We start from the raw sequence: 21,484 nt of genomic DNA on the forward strand, positions 1-21,484 counted from the left end.
ATTTTATATGCAAAACATCTTTTGACAAGCTTCCAGATACATTTTTTTCCTTATGTATCCTGAACGTTTGAGTGTGCTTTACTTAATACAAACATTCTAAAATGCTGCTTGTGCACAATTGAATTTGAATGCCCATCCAAGTAGAGTTTGACACAATAAGAAATGTAATATTAACAAAAAAAACTGTAAAAATTAAGAAACTAAATAATTTAAGTTGCGTTCTATAATTGCTAATAAATATTTGGAAATACACATCCTTCCACTCCACCACCATTTCTTTCCTCCCTATCCTCATTAGGGCAAAAGGAATACCATATTTAGTGTAAACACTATATTCAGCTGAAATTCAACCTATCTGAATGGTTACCAACCAATCAGAATTAAACTTTTTAGAAAATAACTAAGTAGTACTTATGTTTAGCATAATATGATTAAAATTCATGATTTGAATCAAGATTTCCTGCTTGTTGATCTAAATCATGATTAAAATTGGTGACATACTTTTGAGTTAAATCATCCCAGATGTGCCAGGCTGTGGGTATGCTGTACACTGCAATACTTGGAACAGGAAAGGCACTTGATTCTAGTATATACAATTATAGCAGCTGTTTAAATGCACCTCCCATATACATGTCCAAGAAACTTTTATGTCCCCCTCACTCACTAGTCCTTGGACTACCAACTGATTTCATCCAGAAAGATAAGAGATGGGTGTTGTTTGTGCCAGATCCACTGAATGGCACTCTAACCAGTAACCACATTAGGTGGCTCCCTTGGCTGGGGCAAAGCATGTTGCCACTCCAGTAATCCCTGCCCTTGATGCACAGGGAACCCTGGGGCCCGAACAGAACCTGTCCTCACCAGACCACCAGGCCTGACTGGCTGCCTCCATTTAACCTGCTGTTTGTCAAATGTATAATGGATGCCCACACAAGCAGCGTCCCACATTATGATGACTGAAAGAATAGCTCCAAGGCAGCAAGTAACACACTGACGCTGGTTTCGGGGTTTCCCGGAGACCTAGGTTTGCATGTGAATGGGTATGAGTGCCCACCAAAAAAACCTGCATAGGTTTTCGGCAGAACTGGGGGGGGAAGGATTCACTCAGCACTTCAAGTTAGAACTTAGTCATTTATTTTCCAGGAGCACTAAAATTAGCTCCCAAGTTTTGTTTTTTTTTGGGTGAGGGGGGAGAAATAAAATTGAGGACGGAGAAGCCCTTTGGAAATGCCTTCTCAAGCAAAATAGGAGAAGCTGCACCACCACAGACATTTGTGCTAGTCTGCACAGTGTAAAGAATATTAGCTCCACTCTGATCACTCAAAAAACAAAGCCTGCTCTTCTCTAGGGCGGATGTCTGGGATAGGATGACAAATCTTCCATCTCTCCCATTTACTTCCTGCTTTCAAGTTTAGGAGCCATGCTCATGGAAAATTTTTAGTTTGCCTCTAGAGTTACATTTCACACAGACCACTAGAGCCTATGGAAAAGCACAGTGGAAGTTTTGTATAAAGTCAAGTAGGACACTATAACCCACAGGAAGCAAACTTATGTCAGTCAGTTTCCAAATAAAAGCAGCTGCACCTAGACCTGAAATATCCTAATTGTAGTATTTTCTGATTAGTCTCCTCCTCCCGATTACCTCCTCTTTCAACACTTATGTAAGAATCTTGCTCTTCTCTTTTTTGCTCCTTCACCCCATGAAATGCTAAATATTTCTGCTGGATTCCCCCAGTGGAATCTTCCCCAGTTTCCAAAGCCCTATATATTGATGCTATGGTACTTTAAAAGTTTGTACCATCTGACAGAGTCCAAAATACACTAATAAATCACATCCTTTTGGGCATTAAGTACAGATCTGTTTCTTTCCAAGAATTCTCTTGCTCTGCTGGTCTTTACACTCACCCTCAACTACCCCCACAAGAAAAATCAACTTGCTATAACAGCTTTCACATAGGTTTCAGAGTGGTAGCTACGGTAGTTGGTATCAGCAAAAAGAATGAGGAGTACTTGTGCCACCATAAAGACTAATTTATTTGGGCATAAGCTAAAACTCATTTCATCAGATGCATGCAGAGGAAAATACAGTAGAAAGATATATATAGAGAGAACATGAAAAAATGGGTGTTGCCATACCAACTTTAATAAGACTAGTCAATTAAGGTGGGCTATTATTAGCTGGAGAAAAAACTTTTGTAGGGATAATCAGGATGGCTCATTTCAAAACAGTTGACAAGAAAGTGAGAACAACAGTAAGGGAAAAATTAGCACGGGGAAATAGTCTTTACTTTGTGTAATGACCCATCCACTCCCAGTCTTTATTGAAGCCTAATTTAATGGTGTCCAATTTGCAAATTAATTCCAGTTCTGCAGTTTCTCGTGAGTCTGTTTTTGAAGGTTTTTTTGTTTTGTTTTGTTGGAGAATCGCCACTTTTAGGTCTGTAATTGAGTGACCAGGGAGGTTGAAGTGTTCTCCTGACTGCTTTTTGAATGTTCTAATTCTTGATGCCTGATTAGTGTTCATTTATTCTTTTGCATAGAGACCATCCATTTGGCCAATGTACATGGCAGAGGGGCATTGCTGGCACATATCATATTGATAGATGTGCAGGTGAACAAGCCTCTAACGATGTGGCTGATGTGATTAGGTCCTATGATAGTGTCCCTTGAAAAGATATGTGGACAGAGTTGGCAATGGGCTTTGTTGCAAGGATAGGTTCCTGGGTTAGTGTTTCTGTTGTGCGGTTGCTGGTGAGTATTTGCTTCAGGTTGGGGGGCTGTCTGTAAGCGAGGACTGACCTGTCTCCCAGGATCTGTGAGAGTGAGGGATCGTCCTTCAGGATAGCTTGTAGATTCTTGGTGATACACTGGAGAGGTTTTAGTTGGGGGCTGAAGGTGACGGCTAGTGACGTTCTGTTACTCTCTTTGTTGGGCTTGTCCTGGAGTAGGTGACTTTGGGGTATTCTTCTGGCTCTGTCAATCTGTTTCTTCACTTCAGCAGGTGGGTACTGTAGTTTTAAGAACACTTGATAGAGATCTTGTAGGTGTTTCTCTCTGTCTGAGAGATTGGAGCAAATGCACTTGTATCTTAGAGCTTGGCTGTAGATGACGGATCACGCGATGTGGTCTGGATGAAAGCTGAAGGCATGTAGGTAAGTATAGCAGTCAGCAGGTTTCCAGTATAGGGTGGTAGTTATGTGGCCAAAGCTTATTAGCACTGTAGTGTCCAGGAAGTGGATCACTTGTGTGGACTGGTCCAGGCTGAGATTGATGGTGGGATGGAAATTATAGAAATCATGGTGGAATTCCTCAAGGGCTTCTTTTCCATGGGTCCAGATGATGAAGATGACATCAATGTAGTGCAAGCAGAGTAGGGGTGTTAGAAGAATGCTTCCTCAATGCTTCCTCAGCTCTCGTCCCCTAAGTCAGCCATAAAAATGTTGGCATACTGTGGGGTCACACGAGTTCCCAAAGCAGTGCCTCTGACCTGAAGATATACATTGTCCCCAAATGTGAAATAGTTGTGGGTGAGGACAAAGTCAAAGTTCAGCCACCAAGTTTGCCGTGACATTATCGGGGATACTGTTCCTGATGACCTGTAGTCCATCTTCGTATGCAGTGTTGGCATAAAGGGCTTCTATATCCAGAGAACACCATCCTGGCCACTGTGGAAGATCACCAATGGATTGTAGTTTCCTCAGGAAGTCAGTGGTGTCTCGAAGATAGCTAGGCATGCTGGTAGCGTAGGGCCTGAGGAGAGAGTCTACACAGCCAGACAATCCTGCCGTCAGGGTGCCAATGCCGGAGATCATGGGGCATCCAGGATTTCCAGGTTTATGGATCTCGAGTAGCAGGTAGAAGACCCCTAGTCGGGGTTCTAGGGGTGTGTCTGTGCAGATTTGTTCCTGTGCTTTTTCAGAGAGCTTCTTCAGCAAATGGTGTAGTTTCTTTTAGTCACCCTCAGTGGGATAAGAGGAAAATGGCCTGTAGAGTGTGGTGTTAGACAGCTGCCTAGCAGCCTCTCGTTCATATTCCAGTCTATTCATGACAAAAGCCCCTCCTTTGTCAGCTTTTTTTATAATCATGTCAAAGTTGTTCCTGAGGCTGTGGATGGCACAGTGTTCTGCACGGCTGAGGTTATGGGGCAAGTGATGCTGCTTTTCCACAATTTCAGCCTGTGCACATCGGCGGAAGCACTCTGTGTAGAAGTCCAGTCTGTTGTTTCGACATTCAGGAGAGTCCACACAGAAGCCTCCTTTTTGTAGTGTTGGTAGGAAGGTTTATGTGGGTTAGTGTGTTGTTCAGAGTTGTGTTGGAAATATTCCTTGAGTCAGAAACACTGAAAGTAGGATTCCAGGTCACTGCAGAATTGTATCATGTTCGTGTGGGTGGAGAGGCAGAAGACGAAGCCTTGAGATAGCTGGCAGAAGACTCTGTCTTAAGAGTATAGCTGGATAGATTAACAATATTGTTGGGTGAGTTAAGGAAACCACTGTTGTGGCCCCTTGAGGCACCTAGTGGTTTAGATAGTTTAGTGTACTTTTACCCTTTGAGAGAAGCAAAGTGTATGCCGTAAATGGCTTGTCTAGTTTTTGTGAAGTCCAGCCACAAGGAAGTTTGTGTAGAAGGTTGGCTTTTTATGAGAGTATCCAGTTTTGAGAGCTCATTCTTAATCTTTCCGTTTGCTGTATAGGATGTTGATCAGGTGGTTCCGCAGCTTTTTTGAGCGTGTGGGGCACAATCTCTCAGCACAGTCTGTGTGGTACGTAGATTGTAATGGATTGTTTACCTTCAGTCCTTTTGGTATGATGTCCATCTGTTTGCATTTGGAAAGGAAGATGTCGTCTGCCTGTATCTGTACAGGTTTTTTCATGAAGTTGATTCATTTCCACTTCATACAGCTAAATTTAGTGCCTTGCATAGTGACAGGTTTCGGAGTGGTAGCCGTGTTAGTCTGTATCAGCAAAAAGAACGAGGAGTACTTGTGGCACCTCAGAGACTAAAAAAATGTATTTGGGCATAAGCTTTCATGGGCTGAAACCCACTTCATCAGATGCATGCAGTGGAAAATAAAATATCAACTCTCAGCACCAGCCCTGTTAAACAGTTATAAATCACTGGCTTAAGCGATGCAGCCATCTGTATGCGCTTTGTCACCCCAGATGAAACAATTGTTCCTGACACATGTTCAAATTAATATTAGAACTAACCACATTTGTGCAATATGCCTAGTGGCAGCAGACACCAGACGTATTAAGCCTCAACATCCAGAACAATATGTAATACACATGCACACCCCGCTCTCTCTCTCTGAAAGGAAACAGCCATTGAGAAAAAAATAAGCATCCCGAAATCCCCCCATTCTTTACCTTATTAGCACGAATCTGCTTGTAAATATCTGTTTGTTGTCGGATTCGGTATTCCAGGTCTGAGACGTGAGCTTGGAGCCAGTTCCAGCGACTGACTATACCTGCTCGGTCTGCTGCCCATCTCCATTCTGACCGTCTCCTCCTGAAATAGGGAAACAAGTACTTTTGAAAACAACTCCAAACACACACTGACAAAGCTTTGTTGGGTGGCTCAAAGAGCAGATGCATCAAAAGCTTAATACTAAAATGGCATGAATATCCTACTCTCATACACAATGTTAATCTACTGCAGAACTATAGAGACCTACTATGATAGATTACATTGCTCATGTCTGACATTTCTAAAATCTCATGCTTCAGGGCTTCCTGACCTGTAAGGAAAAAATGAGACTATACTGTCAAGTTAAAATACAGATTAGAGGTGATGCTCTCTGTTCACACCACTCATTCAAACCTTCAAGCATAATATGGATATCTAACCATTACATACTGAAATGAAGATAAATATTTTTCACAAACCACAGAACAATTAGATGACAACACCTTTTGGTCACATCCAACACAAGCTGATTTAGAAGTGCCAAACCGCATTTCCCAGGCCACACAGCCAACTCAGTTACCCCTTATTTACTCTTTTTAAAAGAATCTCTATTGTCCAACACCAGCAGAAATAAAATATTCATTTATACAAATGGCCACAAAAAGGAGGAATCTGGTCTACAAGGCTGCAACTGTGTGGTATGCACTAAATGTTAAGGTTCAGAACGTCCCAGCAATTGTGATAAAAACCATCACAAGATTTATTTTGTTTTTAAAAGAGTGGCTCTACTCTAAGACATGCAGTTTTGTTCCCTCCACTGTCCTCCTCAAGATACCCCTTATAAGAAAGAAGCAGCACCTGGGGTGTTGTCAAGGACAGCTGGCATCAGCAAACTTGAGTTTTGTGCCTGATAGTAGGTTCCTAACACTTCCGTACACACCAGAACCAGTTAACAGCTAAAATACATGGTCTCATCTCCGTCGCTGAAAGGCACAAAATTGGACAATGCAGACCAAAACACACCAAACTTGTTTGGCCTTTCCCTAACTTCACTATCCCTGCAATGAACATAGCATATAATACCGCAAGGGCATGCACTTCTCTACTAGACTGTGTAATCCACCACAGTATTTTATAATTAATTCATTCACAAAACAAACTGTTACTCTGTCATCACTACACACACACACACACGACAGAAGAGGCGGCTACTTACCAGTAACTGAAGGTTCTTTGATGTGAATGTCCCTATCTGTATTCCACTGAGGGGCTACACATGTGCACTATGTGCCCGGAGTCTGAGAATTTTTAAAGTAGTATCCATTGGTCTGCACATGCGCCCTGGCTTGCATCATGCTTCCAGAGGCACTAAAGGGTGGGGCAGACTGACCACATCTCCAGTTCCTTCTCCACCGCAAATCTGGCAGATCTGTAGCAGAGGGGCGGGAAGGTGGGAAGTGGAATCAGATAGGGACCACACACCTGTAACAGGAGGTTCTTCGAGATAAGTAGCCTCCTTCTTCCAGCGATGGTCCTTATTCTATTCCACTTGAGGGTGATTAACAAGCAGTACCTAAGATGGAGGAGGGCGAGTAGTACAGAGGACCACTGTGCCAAAAGGAGGCATCCACCGCTGAGTCTTGCGCTAAGGCTTAATGTGTAGCAAATAGTGTGTACAGAATTCAAGGTAGCTGCTCTACATATGTCAATGAATGGCAAGTTCTGAAGAGAGGCCGAGGTTGAAGCTTGAACCCTCATGGAGTGAGCTCGTACTTGTAGGAGGTGGTAGATCTGACACATGATAGAGTGTGAAACATTGTAAAGTCCATATGGAGATTCTCTGGGTGGAGATGGCCTGTCCCTTGAGCCTCTCTGCTACTGCAATAAAATAGTCTAGGGCGCTTCCTGACTGGTTTCACTCTCCGCAGGTAGAAGGCCAGAGCTTGTCAAACGCTAAGGAAATGGAGACAACATTCCTCTGCAGATGCATGTGAATGACTTGACTGATATGAAATTGAAAACACCAACTTTGTTAAGAATTCGGGGTGCAGTCACAAGGAGAGTCTGTGGAAAACCGTAAAAGGCAGGCCTACCATCATAGCACCAAGTCTGCCACTCTTCGCATGGAAGTAATAGCAACAAGGAAGACTACTTCTACGGAAAGGAGGGACACAGAACACAACACTAAAGGTTTAAAGGGGGGCTTCATTAGTAGAGAGAGAACACAAGATTCAGGTCCCATTGAAGAGCTATTGGTTGGATAGGTGGAAAGATTCTGATGAGCCCTTTACAGAACCTAGCATTTGGAGGGGGTGGGGGGTGAAAACAGAGAAACCTTCCACTGGTGGTTAGAATGCGCTAATTGACGCCAGCTGTACTTTTAAAAAAAAAACTGCAGGGTGAAACCTGGTCACTTTAGTCACAGAATGTAGTCCAGTATGAGGGGATCCCCCAAAATTCTAGTAAAACACTTTTTTGTTGAGCCAATGATGAAAAACGTCACCACTTGACTAGGTAACAATGTCTGTTGGTCTTTCCCGATGCTAGAAATGATGATGTTGCGTACAACTGAAGAGCATATTCGTCCTAAGGCAGAGGCCCATCCAAACACCACGCTCTGGGGAGTAGAGAATGGGGATTAGGGAGTCTGATCTCACTTTTGCATTGAGTCAGCAAATCTGGACAGAGGGGATGGGAATCGGTGGGTGGGACGACATGCAGAGAAGACTGGGGAATCAGAATGGTCTGGGCCAGCAGGGGGCAATCAGAATTACCACTGTCCTGTCTTGCCAAATCTTATGCACTACCTGAGGTAAGTGTGGTAGTGGAGGAAAGGCACAGTTGGGTTGGTCCGACCAGGGGATTAGGAGGGCTTCGCCCTGGATGTGGTGACACAGGGCTCCTCTGGAGCAGTACATATTGTGCATTTGCTGTTTACTTGTGAAGCAAACAGGACTCTGACCAGAGTCCCTCACTCAGTGAAGATGCTGCGTACCACCAAATCGTGAAGTTCCCACCAGTGATTTATCGTACAATATCTGCCGAGTACATTCTGTGTCCCTGGAAGATTTGGTGGTTGATGCACTAATTCCAGAGACTGATTGCCTCTGCGTGTAGCGTGGATGATCTTGTCCCTCCATCTGCTGATATTAAAAAAACACAAAACAACAACAACAACAACAACACCACCACACACACACACACACACACACACACACACCACAGTGGTGGGGGTATCTGACATGATGAGAACATGATGGGTGCAGATGAAGGGAAGGAAGGCTTGGCATGCGGTTCTCACAGCTCCAGGATGTTCATGTGCATCCTGGATTCTCTGGGAGTCCGTGCTCCTTAAGCCACATGGTCACTGATATGAGCTCCTCAGAGATGTGTCAGTGATAATCATCTTGTCTGGGAAAAGGAAAGAAAGGGAACTCCCACACAAGCACGATGTGGGTCTGTCCACCACTGGAGGGATAATAGCAGGTTGAGGGAGACCGTCAGCATGGAAGCCCTGGAGTGGCAGTTTGGTGAGTAAAACAGACTGGAGTCATGTCTGGAAGCAACGAAGTTGGAGTCATGCGAAGGGGGTCACAAATACACAAAGCAACGCGGCTGAGGAGGGACAAGTAAGTTCTGGCTGGTACATATGAATTGTTCATGATGCGAGTTATGTCGTCATTAATCTCCTGGAACCTGTTCACAGGTTAAGTAAACTTGTGCTATGACCAAACTTATGATAACCCCCGTGAAATCCAGAGACTACATGGGATCTAGGATCGATTTCTTGACATTGTCTTTGACTCCAAAGGAAGAAAGACGACTAAGTAGCATGGAGGTTGACTTCTGGGCTTCTTGCCTGGACCCTCATGGCTAGGCACCAATTGTCAAGATACAGAAACACAAGACGACCATAGAAGTCTGAAATAGGCTGCTATGATGGAAATAACTTTGCTGAAGACTATAGGAGCAGTGACTACCCTGAAGGAGAACACACTGCACTGGAAATCGTGAGTGCTCAATGTGAATCTGAGGAAATGTCTGTGGGCCAGATGGATATCTATGTGAAAGTAAACGTCCTTCATATCTAGAGTGGTAAACTGCATGCCTTTCTCCAAGAATGGGATTATCGCTGCCAGCATTACCATATGAAACTTTAACTTGTGGATGAAGCAACTGAGGTGCTGGCGATTGAGGACTGGTCTCTACCCACCTTTCTTCCTAAATATCAGGAAGTTGAGTAGAATCCTGATCCCTGATAGTCTGGGGGGAATGTGTTCCATGAATCCCCATTCTAACAAGATGGTCTCCTCCTGGGTGAGAATGCTGTTGTGAGTGTGCTCCCTGAAGAGGGACAGGAGTCTTGGAGAAGGTAGTATGATAAACTGGATCATGTAGCCATGGGAGATGACATTCAACATCTGTCCGTTGTTATTGCACACTAGCCATGGAAAGAGTGCTAAACAACCTCCAAAGGGAGTAGGGGGACCATGAGGGGTAGGCACAGTGGATGGTGGCTCTCAGGCGCACATTAGAAATATCTTATGGTTGGAGCTGTGATGTCAAAGCCTGTGAGGGGGGCCCTGGGAAGAGAGACCTCTGTTTTTTTGTGTTTCCTCAGAGGTTCATACGGTGTCAGAATAGACTTGAGAAGACCTGTAACGCTGACTGAGTGGGTGTTTGGCAATGGAATTTTTGCTTTGGGGCAGGAATGTAGGTGCCCAGCGAATGAAGATTGTCCCAGGAATCCTTGAGCGTGTGCAGAAATGCATCCATCTTCTAATTAAAAAGAGGAGATTCGTCAAAAGGAGTGTCTTCAATAGTATTCTGTACCTCCCTAGGAAAGCCAAAAAATAGAGCCAAGACCCCCTAAACATGACTATGGCTACAGCCATGGCCCTGGAGAAGATATCTGCTACATCTACTGCCGACTAGAGGGGAATTCTGGCCACCAGCTTCCTTTTCTCAATAAGTGCCTGAAAACGTGCTCATTCAACATGTGGCAGGCTATCAGTAAGGTCCTCAAGTTTACTGTAATTCAGAAAGTAATTTTTGTCTAGTAATGCTTGATAATTCACAATCGTGAATTGCAGGCTAGATGCAGAAATACCTTGCATCCCAAAAGTTCTAACCACTTGCTCTCTTTGCCAGTTCAGTTGCAGCCTGGACTACTAGAGAGTTTGGGGGACGGGGGGAAGGGAGAGGAATTTGGAACCTTTGGCAAGGACCTAGTAGCACTTTTCAGCCCCTTTAAAGATAGGCTGGCACATGGCAGGGGTGTGCCACATAGTCCTAGCAGGCTCCAGAACAGCTTAATTGATAACACAAAATTATCACTGGTTCTGAGGTGTGGAGGACATCTAGCAGCTTGTACAACCTGTTATGGATTCAAGGCCCCTTCATATCCACCCCTCTATGGTTGGAGACAAGACTGTCGTCCAGATGATTTTCTAAATGTTCACAAATAACCTAGTCTCCTGTTCAGATTTGAGCTATGATGCTGATGGGTAAGGTGGGAGGGAGAACTGTAGCACATATGAGATTTTTGCCTATCCCAACCCATGCCAAACTTCATGAAAAATCCTCTGGGAGAAGAAAAAAAGTGAAAACCCCAAAAAGATTGTGAAACTTTCATAGTACATGTATCTTATTTTATAGTTACTTTTCAAATGTAAAAGGCACAGTCTGTCTGTCAAGAATGAAGAGATCACAATTGACTGCAATAACCAAGTTCCTAGATAGCTCTACAACTATCTTGTGTCAGCTTCTTGTATTTAATGGCAATCAACACACTTGCCTTTTCAAAACCAATCCTATTACAAGTTTCAAATAAACCAATGCCACTTATGAAAATACATAACATATGCTGAACTCGTTGGGCAGCAGTGCTGGTCTTTTTACTGATGAAATTCTGAATTCAAATGTCCTGTTTCTCTATTATTTTACTTTCACAATTTTCCACTATTTTGATATAACAAGCTATGACAACCTCCTGCAGAGGTTTGTGAGAGGAGACCTGGACCTCCAATTTTAAATGCTAGAACAGGAGGAGGAATTTAGGATAACCTTTTAACAGCTACAGTTCAGCCTCCTACTCTCCTTGTTCTGAGCCTGACCCACGATTGACTTGAATAGAATAATGCTGGTAAATAATGAACTCCATAGTTTCTCCAAATTATTTTTTTGATTTTGTCTTTGTCGTCATTCCAGTTCTTAAAGAAAATCAAGCCAGATTTCCATAGACTAACAGAGCCAGCTGCTTGTAATCTGTCACCTCCCTTGGAAGCCATATTCAATTGCTTTTGTAAGTTCAGTCGTTCTCCCTGGTGGCCCTCATCGTTCAATACGCATTCCATATTTTGGTCAAAGTTGGCCTCATGCTCTGTGCAAATCACACCCACTCCACCGCCCTGGAGTCAAAGAAGGATGCAAAGGTGGCCCAATGCTAAGGCAGACCACAGGTCTAACGAGTCTATGACATACATCAGAGCAGCCACAGGACTAGTCTGACTATACTGATTGGAGGAATAGTCCCCTAGAGACTATTTTGCCATCCCAGCACCATAAGATCACAACTCGCAATGGCTCAGCTCTCAAGCTCTGTTATGCTCTATCTTGCCCCAGCAGGTGAGGCTGGTAAGGTAATATGGCTGTAAGCCACCAGGGAACTCTTTACAATAAGGGATTTCCTATCTACCTCCTAATGGTAGCATTACATCTCCTTTGTACTACTGAAGTGGAGCAAAGGGGAAGTTAATGCGGGCAGAGAATCTGGTCCACTATCTGCAAAGTACCTGAGAAAAGATTGGCCTAGTTTTCCAATCAACTATACATAAGGCAAATGGTCATTGCAGGGTATTTTAATTTCCCACAAGGAAAGTCCTAAAGTGTATATGTTACGTTTACATGGTACACTGAATCCTTACACACCAGAAGTTTGGGATGTTGTGAGTTAAGGTTATTTTTTGTACTTCTGTTTGAGCAAATGGCAAAGACCTCCTTGTCATATCTCTCTCTGCATTCTGGAGAGGATCTTCAGCACCGAGCGACACCATATTCTGCTCATTTCCTAAAATAATTAGGAGTATTACTTCCTCATATTTAAGCGTCCTGTCTACTTTAGCTGCTGATGCAGTTTCAGATTAAGCAGAACACCACAATAAATGAGACAGCCAGATGGCTGGGCAGGATAAGTGTCACTTTAGATGGGCTACCTGATCTCTTTCTGAAGTGTTACAGAAACAGCTGTACCAAAGGTAAGGTGGACCAGTCAGTGCACACTGGCAAGTGAATTAAGGACCACTGTGGTGGGCAGTTCCAGCTTCTTCCACAGCAACTGCAAACCGCTGTGTGTGTGTGTGTGTGTGTGTGTGTGTGTGTGTGTGTGTGTGTGTGTGTGTGTGTGTGTGTGTGTGTGTGTGTGTGTGTGTGTGTGTGTGTGTGTGTGTGTGATTTAATTGTCCACACATACAAGACTGCATGTATTTCTGCTTCTACAAGTGTAATATTAAACATTTAAGTGCAGAATTGAATGGCAATTGCATTCTACAGGAACATATTTTAGTATCAAAGCAGAAAGTCACTTTACAAGACTGTTCAATATTTTTCCATTAAGCTTAAATTAAAAAAAAAAAAAGAGCAGAAGGCGGAGACTATGAACGATGCATAGGAATTTGAACACGTGGGACTGTCAAGACTGATGAAGTCCTCGGAGATCAGGATTCCTGTGTACTTCAGTCCCTGCCCCTCCTTGTTCAGACCTCCTGAGGTCCCTTCCAACCTGGATATTCTATGATTCACCAGAACAGAGAGAGCAGGCAGACCCAAGAGACAGCAAGATGTCATGTGACTGCAAAAAAAAACCAGGCACCCTAGTTAAAACAGAAGCTGAGTCTCACTGTTTTGCAGAGTTAGCTTTGAAAGAAAGCTTGATTCTATGACTCCAGAAGAAGTTTTGAAACATTTTTAAAATGTAGGTACAGATTTGAGGCCTTTCCCTTAAAAGCAGAGTGACCACACTTATCTGGAGAGATTCTTTCCAGGATGTTCTTTTCCCTTTAAACAAGCACCAGACAGAGCAAGTGCAGTTGCACAAGACCAAGAGTCCAGAATGCAGACTGCTGCAGGACAGGAGTGGGTCAGGAAATGTAGCTAACCAGCATCCGCATGCACACAGCTGGCAGTACACTCAGCTTGACTGACAAGGACACCATCCTAGAAATTTAAGCCGATGGTACCCACTGTAAACAGTCTGCCTATGTGCAGAATTAGCAGCCTGGCATCTCCTTGCAGACTAACATCACATCATTGGGAGGAATGGAATTAACATGTGTTGAAGTCCCAGCCCTTTTTCTCTCTTTAAATAGGGGAAGAGAAAAGAAAGGGGACAACCAGGCTGAGGAGGAAGGAAAACCAAGAGGAGACCAGAAAGACCCAAGTGTTATATATACAGCACTGGATGATTAAACACCATGGACTTCCACATATGTTGTTTTTCCCTCGTTGAAGGGGTGTGGTCATGTGAGAAGGATCATCTCCCCCTAACAGGCTCATGTGATCCATGGCAGAGAGCCCTCCTGTCCAGTAGTTTGAGATAGGCAGGGAAAGCCTCAATATGTAAACAACTTTTTAGGGAACAAAGCAACAGGAGTTCATGAGGGATCTGCACCCCATGGCAGGGGCGCATCACTGCTCTAAAATAAGCCTTGTGCAGCTACTAAAAAAGCTATAGGATGTAGCTCTGCATTAACATGAAAAGGATTCTTCATTTAGGCAGAGCATAAACAGAGGAACCAGCCTGGAGGTCCATAGCTCAAAGAGGAGACAAGGAAGTTATAACCCATGTGAGCTGGTCAGACAAAGCAAGCTTTAGGAATACATCCCTTTGAAGACAGTATTAATTCTATTTTAGGGACTACAAAATGGAGGGGAAAGTGACTTGGCCAAGGTCACACAGCAGGTCACTGGCAGAACTGGGAAGAAGTTAACCATTGTTACTGCAAAAGGCGAGTCTGAGATGTGTTCTGCTATGGGTGCTCCACTGTAGGTGTGTCTGCATCCCTGCACTTCTGACACTGCTACCAACCATCTCCAGTTCAGCCTGAGCATGGGCTCTTCCTCTTGCGTTGTGCCTCGAGGCCAACTAATGCTGCACAGGCAAAACCACCCTCAGTTCCTTCTCCACCATAAAGCCTCCACTGAGAACTCCAACGTAGAGGGTAGACTGGAGCACCCATAGAGAGACATCTCAAAGAACTATCGTTACTGCACAAGGTAACTTCCCTCTTCTTCGAGTAGTGCCCCATGAGTGCTCCACCACAGGTGACTCATGAGCTGTAGCCCTGGTAGGAAACTGGGGCTTCAGAATTGAGTGTGTTAAGGACAACACTGTGGAGCCAAAGATGGCATTGGAAGAAGAGTCTCCAGTAACTAACTGCACAGTGTTCTTCGAAGGTATGAGCAGATGCCTAAGTCACTGCCATCCAGATTTCCAAGAGAGGAACTTTCTTGAGGAAGGTGATGGAGCGGAAATGGATCTCGTGGAATGTGTACAGATTCTGAATGGAGGTAATACACTGCAAGCATGACGATAATGATTAATACAGTTCGAGACCCATGTGGAGTGTCTCTGGGCCAATGCCACTGCACCTTTAGACCTTTCCACGAGGGCTAGAAAGAGCTTAGGAGATTTCCTCAAGGCCTTTGTCCTGTCCAACAAAAGACCAAGGCCCTCTTAATGTCTAGCATATGTAGTATAGCCTCCCTGCTGTCATGGTGAGACTTTGGGTAAAAGGCAGGGAGGTGAATGAGTGGGTTTACATGAAAAGATGAGGCCACCTTGGGGGTGAATTTTGTGGCCTAAGAGTGACCTTGTCTTTAAAGAATAGTATATGTGTGGGGGGGGGGTTACTGGTGCCACTATCTCCCCTATTCTCCTTACTGAGGTGATAGCCACTAGAAATGCTGTCCTCATCAACAGGTATGTAAGCGAGCAAGTGGCCAAAGAATCAAAGGGTGATTTAGTTAAACTCTTTAAAACTAGATTTAGGTCCCATGTTAGGGGTGGGAAAAGAGGTTCACCAGCCCTTGAAGCTCTTTGTAACTGGGTGGGCAAAAAACGAGTATCCCTCTATCTGTTGATGGAAAGCAGTTATGGCCACAAGGTGTCCTCTGAACAAACTGAGGGATAGGCCTGCCCTCTTATGACTAGTGTGCAGTGCAAACACTGTGGGGAGGGCGAAAGATGCTAGGGTGATTTGTTTGGAATTGCACCAAACCTGAAACCAGACGCACTTTTGCAGGTAAGTGCATCTGGTAGTTTATTTTCTACTGTGCAGTAGCACTTCCTGCACCTACCCAGAGGAGAGGCCTTCTCTATGTTGGAACAATGAAGGGGCCAAGCCTTGAGCCAGAGGATCCACTGTTTGGGATGGAGAGTTTGTCCTTCACTCTGTTAGAGGAGGTAAGGAGTGGGTTGAAGAGGGACTGGTGCACACATCGCCCACTGTGATAGGTACAAGTAACCACATGTGTCTCAGCCAGATGGGATCAATCAGTGTAACATTTACTTTTTTCCTCACTTTAATTTTATCAGGACCTTCAGCAGCAGAGGAAATGGCCCGATTCCATGGGAGAAGGAGAGTGTAACCTAATGAGCGTTTTCCCAGTCCGGCCCTGGAGCAACAGGTAAGTAATGAACAAGTCTATCACTGGGGTCTTCCATTGACAGAATACGCTGTGGAGTACTGTTGGGTTCGTTTCCCTCTCGCAGTTGTGTGAGCCTGTGACTGAAACTGTCTGCTGCAATATTCTGTACTCTTGGTAGATAAGCCATTGATATCAAAACATTGTGGCGAACACACCAATTCCATAGCTTTAGCACTTCCGTGCACAGTGAGGATGACCTGGCAGTCCCTTGGTGGTTTATGTAGTATATGCATGCTATATTGTCTGTCATGATTTTCAGGTGTATGTCCCTGTTCAGTGGGAGAAAGGGAGCACAAGCATTTCTGACCACTCTAATTTGATGAGGTTGATGTGGAGAGTAGCCTCCATGAGAGATCACTTGCCCTGAGTCTTGAGGTTGTTCAGATGTGCTCCCCAGCCTATTAGGGATCTGTCTATAGTTAGAAGCAATGTCCACTGCAGGAGGGTTAGGGAGGTGGGGTTGAGTGAACAAGACCTCTGTACAGACATTTGTTGGGTCTTTCCACCACTCCAGGGATTGGATGACCCTGGAAGGCATCAACAGAGGTTTGTCTAACCAGTCTTTATTTGGTCTGTAGACAGATCTGAGCCATGCCTGTAGGTATCTTATGTGTAGTCTGGCATGAGATATTACAAATGTGTCTGCCGCCATGTGCCCAAGAAGCTGGAGGCAACGTCTGGTCAATGCTTGTGGGCTGGGCTGAATTGACAGAATGGTCAGGCTGTGAAATCTGTGTTGTGGGAGGAGTGCTTTCGCTTGTAGTGAGTCAAGATCAGTCCCTATAAACTCCAAGTACTGTACTGGAGTTAAGGTTGATGTTTGGATGCTGGTTTGTAGACCCAGCTTCATGAATACATCCCTAGTTGCCTGGGTGGCCTATAGGACATCCTCAAAGGAGCAAGCGAGTCAGTAGCCTAAGTAGGGGTGAATCATGATCCTCCCGGCGTACAGATGAGCTGCTACTACAGAGAGGACCTTGGAAAATACTGTGGGAGCCGATGAAAGGCCAAAAGGAAGTACTCTGTATTGGTAATGGTCCTGACCCCTAGGGTAAATCTGAGGAGTCATCTGTGGGTTGGCTGAATTGATATGTGGAAATAGGTGTCCTGGAGGTTGAAGGCCAAGAGCCAATCTCCCTGTTCTAGAGATGGTATAATCACTGAAAGTAAGTGTGACCATCTTGAAACTTTGTGTGTTCATGTATTTGTTCAGTGCTTGAGGTGTAGTATGGACCAGCTTTTTCCTTGGGGATCAGCAAACAACAGGAAAAAAGCCTTTACCTCAGATGTACCAGAATGGGTTCTATGACTCCCAGGCATAGACTACCTTCTATTTCCTATCTGAACAGTCTCTCATGCAAAGAGTCCCTGAAGAGGGATGGGGAGGAATGAGGGAGGTGAAATGAACACAGTATCCATTGAAGACTGAAGCATGTATACTAGTATAACTGAATCTACACTCAGAGTGTTATACTGCTTTAAATTGTACCGATTTACTTAGTGTGGGGTACAATTGTATGTACACAAGGCCTCAGTTAAGATAGTGCTTTATCTTGATTCCTTACCAAACCAGGCTTAAATCAAATTAAGAGCACCCACATAGGATTTTTGCACTGGTTTTACTAAATTCATTTTAGGCTGCTTTGCTCTACATCTATCTCAGATAGATTTTTTTTTAAATTTAAATATCTATTTACTTAAGATTTCAATCATGTTTTCCTGAATTTGCAGGCAACATGAAACAGCACAGATGTACAAACTGCTCCATTCCATTCTAAATATTGAGAACTTTGGCATTTGAGTAAGCATCCTGGTTTTCAGAGGTGCTGAGCACCCACCCACAATTTCACGGAAGTCAACTTTGAAAATATGAACTGAAGTTAAAGGCCACCCCCACAAACTTCCAGTTCGCTGCAGCTGCCAGAGCTACACAGCCTGCTGTAGGATGCAAGTTCAACTTGCCACAGTCACGTCTTCATTAGAAATGTCTAAATAATGAAGCTTGCATGTAAAACGAGAAAGAACAAGCCTCCTAAACTACAAAAGTGCTAAAACAGCTAATGCGGAACAAAACAGCACTCTGGCAAAAGTTTGGACAAATTGCAAAGGATGATGTGGGCCATATAACACAGGAAGTTCCGAATGGAAACAGAGGAAACCAACATATAGGACAATAACCCAAGGTAGTCAACAAATGAAAGACTAAATGATCTTTCTGCAAGAAATTAATTCATTCCAACAAGAAAATTATTCAGAAACCTCAGTATTTGAGAGTTGTAGGGTTAACTGATTGAACTAAAGGAACTGAGGGGGTTCAGAATAGGATTAGGGCCTCTAGCATTCTACCTGGAGCCTATAAACCACAGGATTTGGGGGGGGGGGGGGAAGAGACAGACACACATGCATAGTGGTTTTTTGGTTTTTTTGCAGAGATCTCCTGTCAAGCACCAACCAGCTCCAAGTCTTCAGAGCTTTTAAAACCAGATGAAAGTGAGAATATTCATTTTCTGAGTTGTTATACCATTAACTTTAAATATAAGCCACTGGACAAAAAAAAATTAGCTATTCTTTTATGAAACTGATTAAGGAGCAGAGCTCACCCAGAGTAAATGCTGCAGCCTTCAGAAAGTCTATAAACCTATCAGGCAATCCATAAACGGTGTGCGCAATGCTGAAGATCTTCAGGTCTGAAGCAAAGATCACTTCACACTGATAAAAACCTGGAGCACAGCATCTTGGCATGTTTCCACTCAACCTATTGTACACGCTCACCATTTCATTTTTCTTTTGCTTTTTTAGTAACTGCTAGTATATGGTTACTTCCAATATAAGTATCTTTCTTTATAAACAGCAGTGGCTGTGGTGCCCCTTCAGAACTCATCAAGCCAAAAATGACACAGCCAATGGAATCCATTTGAATTGGAAGCATAGAACAGTGCCTGGAAATAAGGTTTGGAAGTCACTCACGTTCTGATTTCAAAGAGCCAGCCAGACTAGCCACGTTCCCTCTACGCTGCACAGAAACCTACTAAGCACCACTTCGGCTGCCGCAAGGAGAGGCGCCTCTCTCCGCCGGCCGCAGCCCAGCCCCAGACCTGTCACAGCCGGGGAGAAGTGTCTATCCTGCGACCCCAACCCCAGAGCTGCCACGGTAGGAAGAGGAACCTCTATCCCCCAGTCCAGGTGCTGCAGCGGAAAAAGACAGCTGGGAGTGTCCTCTCTCCCCGCCATAGCCCCTGGGCAGCCTGTACCCCAAACCTTTCATCCTCAGCCCCAACCCAGAGCCTGCACATCAAGCCAGAGACTTCACACACACACCCCAAACCTGAGCCCCCTCCCATGCTCCAAAGCCCTTGGCTCCACCCTCGCCACATTAATTTTGTTACGTACATGAATATGGAAGTGTTGTGCCACACATCACTTCCATATTGATGCACATAAGAAAATTCATTCCACGTGTGTGGGGGAAAAATTAGAGGAAACACAGATAGCTGGCTCTTCCCTCCCTTCCCCCAATAACATTACCTAACTTATTCTGTACCCTGTGTGCTTTCCTTAGATGAGAAGCTGAAGGCTACAATCCAAGCAAAAAGCAGATAGTCACCATTTACATGTTAAGGGCCACACTCTAGAGGTGATATGCAAGATTGAGCAAGCAAGATTTCCCTAGAGCCAATAAGACCCACCAACCAATAAATAAGTATAAAAGGAGTCTCTTATGGTGTAATTTACACACACAGGAGCTGCAAGAAAGTGCTAACTTAGTTTCGGGGTGGGGCGAGGGGTTATTTTAAACATATACCTTGCTAGATGCTTTTCTGGCTACATTCCTCACTTTTGGCCCCTTAGCAATACTCAGTCATGAGGGCTGGAACGTAGAGGCTGTTTCTGGTCGGGATTCAGAGGCGCACTCAGAGCCTAGGACAGGGGCAGGCAAACTTTTTGACCTGAGGGCCACATTAGGTTTCCAAAATTGTATGGAGGGACAGTTAAAGGGAGACTGCCTCCCCAAATAGCCAGATGTGGCCCGGCCCCTACCCCCTATCTGACCCCTCCGCTTCTCACCCCTCAATGTCCCCTGACCGCCCCAGACCCACCACCCCATCCAACCCCTCCTCTGATTCCTGACTCACCCCTCCCCAGACCTCTGCCCCATCCAACCACCCCTTCTCCCTCACCACCCCTGGAACACCTCCCCCTGCTGACCCATCTAATGCCCCCTCTCTCCTTCCTGACTGCCCCCCCAGGACTCCTGCCTCCATTCAACCCCCCTGTTCCCCACCCTCTGACCACCGCAAACTCCCCTGTCCTCTATCCAACCCTCCTGCTCTCTGCCCCCTTACTGCACCTCCTAGAACACCAGTACAGGCAGCTGCCCGGCTGGAGCCAGCCAAGCCACTGCGCAGCACAGATCACCGGGTTAGGCCAGGGCTCTGCAGCTGCGCTGCCCAGCAAGAGCTCACGGCTCTGCCGCTCAGAGCACTGCGCCAGTGGGTGGAGTGAGCTGAAGCTGCAGGGGAGGGGCCAGGGCCTAATCTCCCGTGCCAGGAGCTCAGGGGCCAGGCAGGAGGGTCCTGTGGGCCACAGTTTGCTCACCTCTAGCTGAGGAGAAACAGGGAATTACAGAACAGAAACTTGTGCTATGTCTAGCTTATATAAATGGTGTTAGTCTTTCATGAATAAAAAACATTGTGGAGGGAGGAGAAAAGCCATGTTTTAAGACTGGTTAATCGTTAAATATTACCCATATTTCTGTATGTGAAAAATCAACCATTATCTGGGTCTGACTATGTAACAACTCATTGGAAGCAGATTCTTCAAAGCAAATTCATTCCTTCCCTCTTGAAACAATGGCATTTTCACTTGATTAAAACTGTTCCTCACACAGCACTTCAACATTTAACATTTTTACTTCTTTGATATTTTGTAGAATCCAGCCCAGAGCAAAACCTTCTTTTGGACAAGCAACTGAGACAGCCTACTCCACCAAAAGCACAACTGTGTCTCATATCAAGACACCCCCAATCACAAGCATGTGTTACAGGTCCCTCAAGATAGCATAAATGAAGCACGCACAAGGTATGTGCACAGAGAACACCCTAAACTTATCTGGTGAGAAAATTATCTATTGGAAGGCCTTCCAGGGTCCTCTAAAGAGTTTGTTCAAGTTGAGAGAAGGAATAAGAGAACAGAGCCTAACACATACTTAGCTCAGATTACCCAAGGCAGAGGTGTATGAAGTTAAAATCCCAGTTTTACCCTAAAATATTTCAAAGAGACTTCATGGATAAACAGAACTGCGCTCCAATTTCCAAGACAGGACAAAGAAATTTGGTGCATGAAAAGCAAGGAAGGAAGAGATCCCCAG

The 21,484-nt window shown here is 44.6% G+C and overlaps 1 protein-coding gene across 5 annotated transcripts in view; it reads right to left on the reverse strand.

Annotated features, from left to right (window-relative positions):
• The window catches only part of KANSL1 (KAT8 regulatory NSL complex subunit 1), a 176,240-nt gene that overhangs the window by 43,957 nt on the left and 110,799 nt on the right, over nucleotides 1–21,484 (reverse strand). For all 5 annotated transcript variants that reach the window (XM_030541036.1, XM_030541038.1, XM_030541035.1 and 2 more), the window contains exon 3: nucleotides 5,370–5,511. In XM_030541036.1, coding sequence (XP_030396896.1) covers nucleotides 5,370–5,511 — 142 coding nt within the window. The remainder of the gene's footprint in view (nucleotides 1–5,369; nucleotides 5,512–21,484) is intronic.

The sequence above is a fragment of the Gopherus evgoodei genome, chromosome 23, assembly GCF_007399415.2.
Source record: "Gopherus evgoodei ecotype Sinaloan lineage chromosome 23, rGopEvg1_v1.p, whole genome shotgun sequence".
Lineage (NCBI taxonomy): Eukaryota > Metazoa > Chordata > Testudines > Testudinidae > Gopherus > Gopherus evgoodei.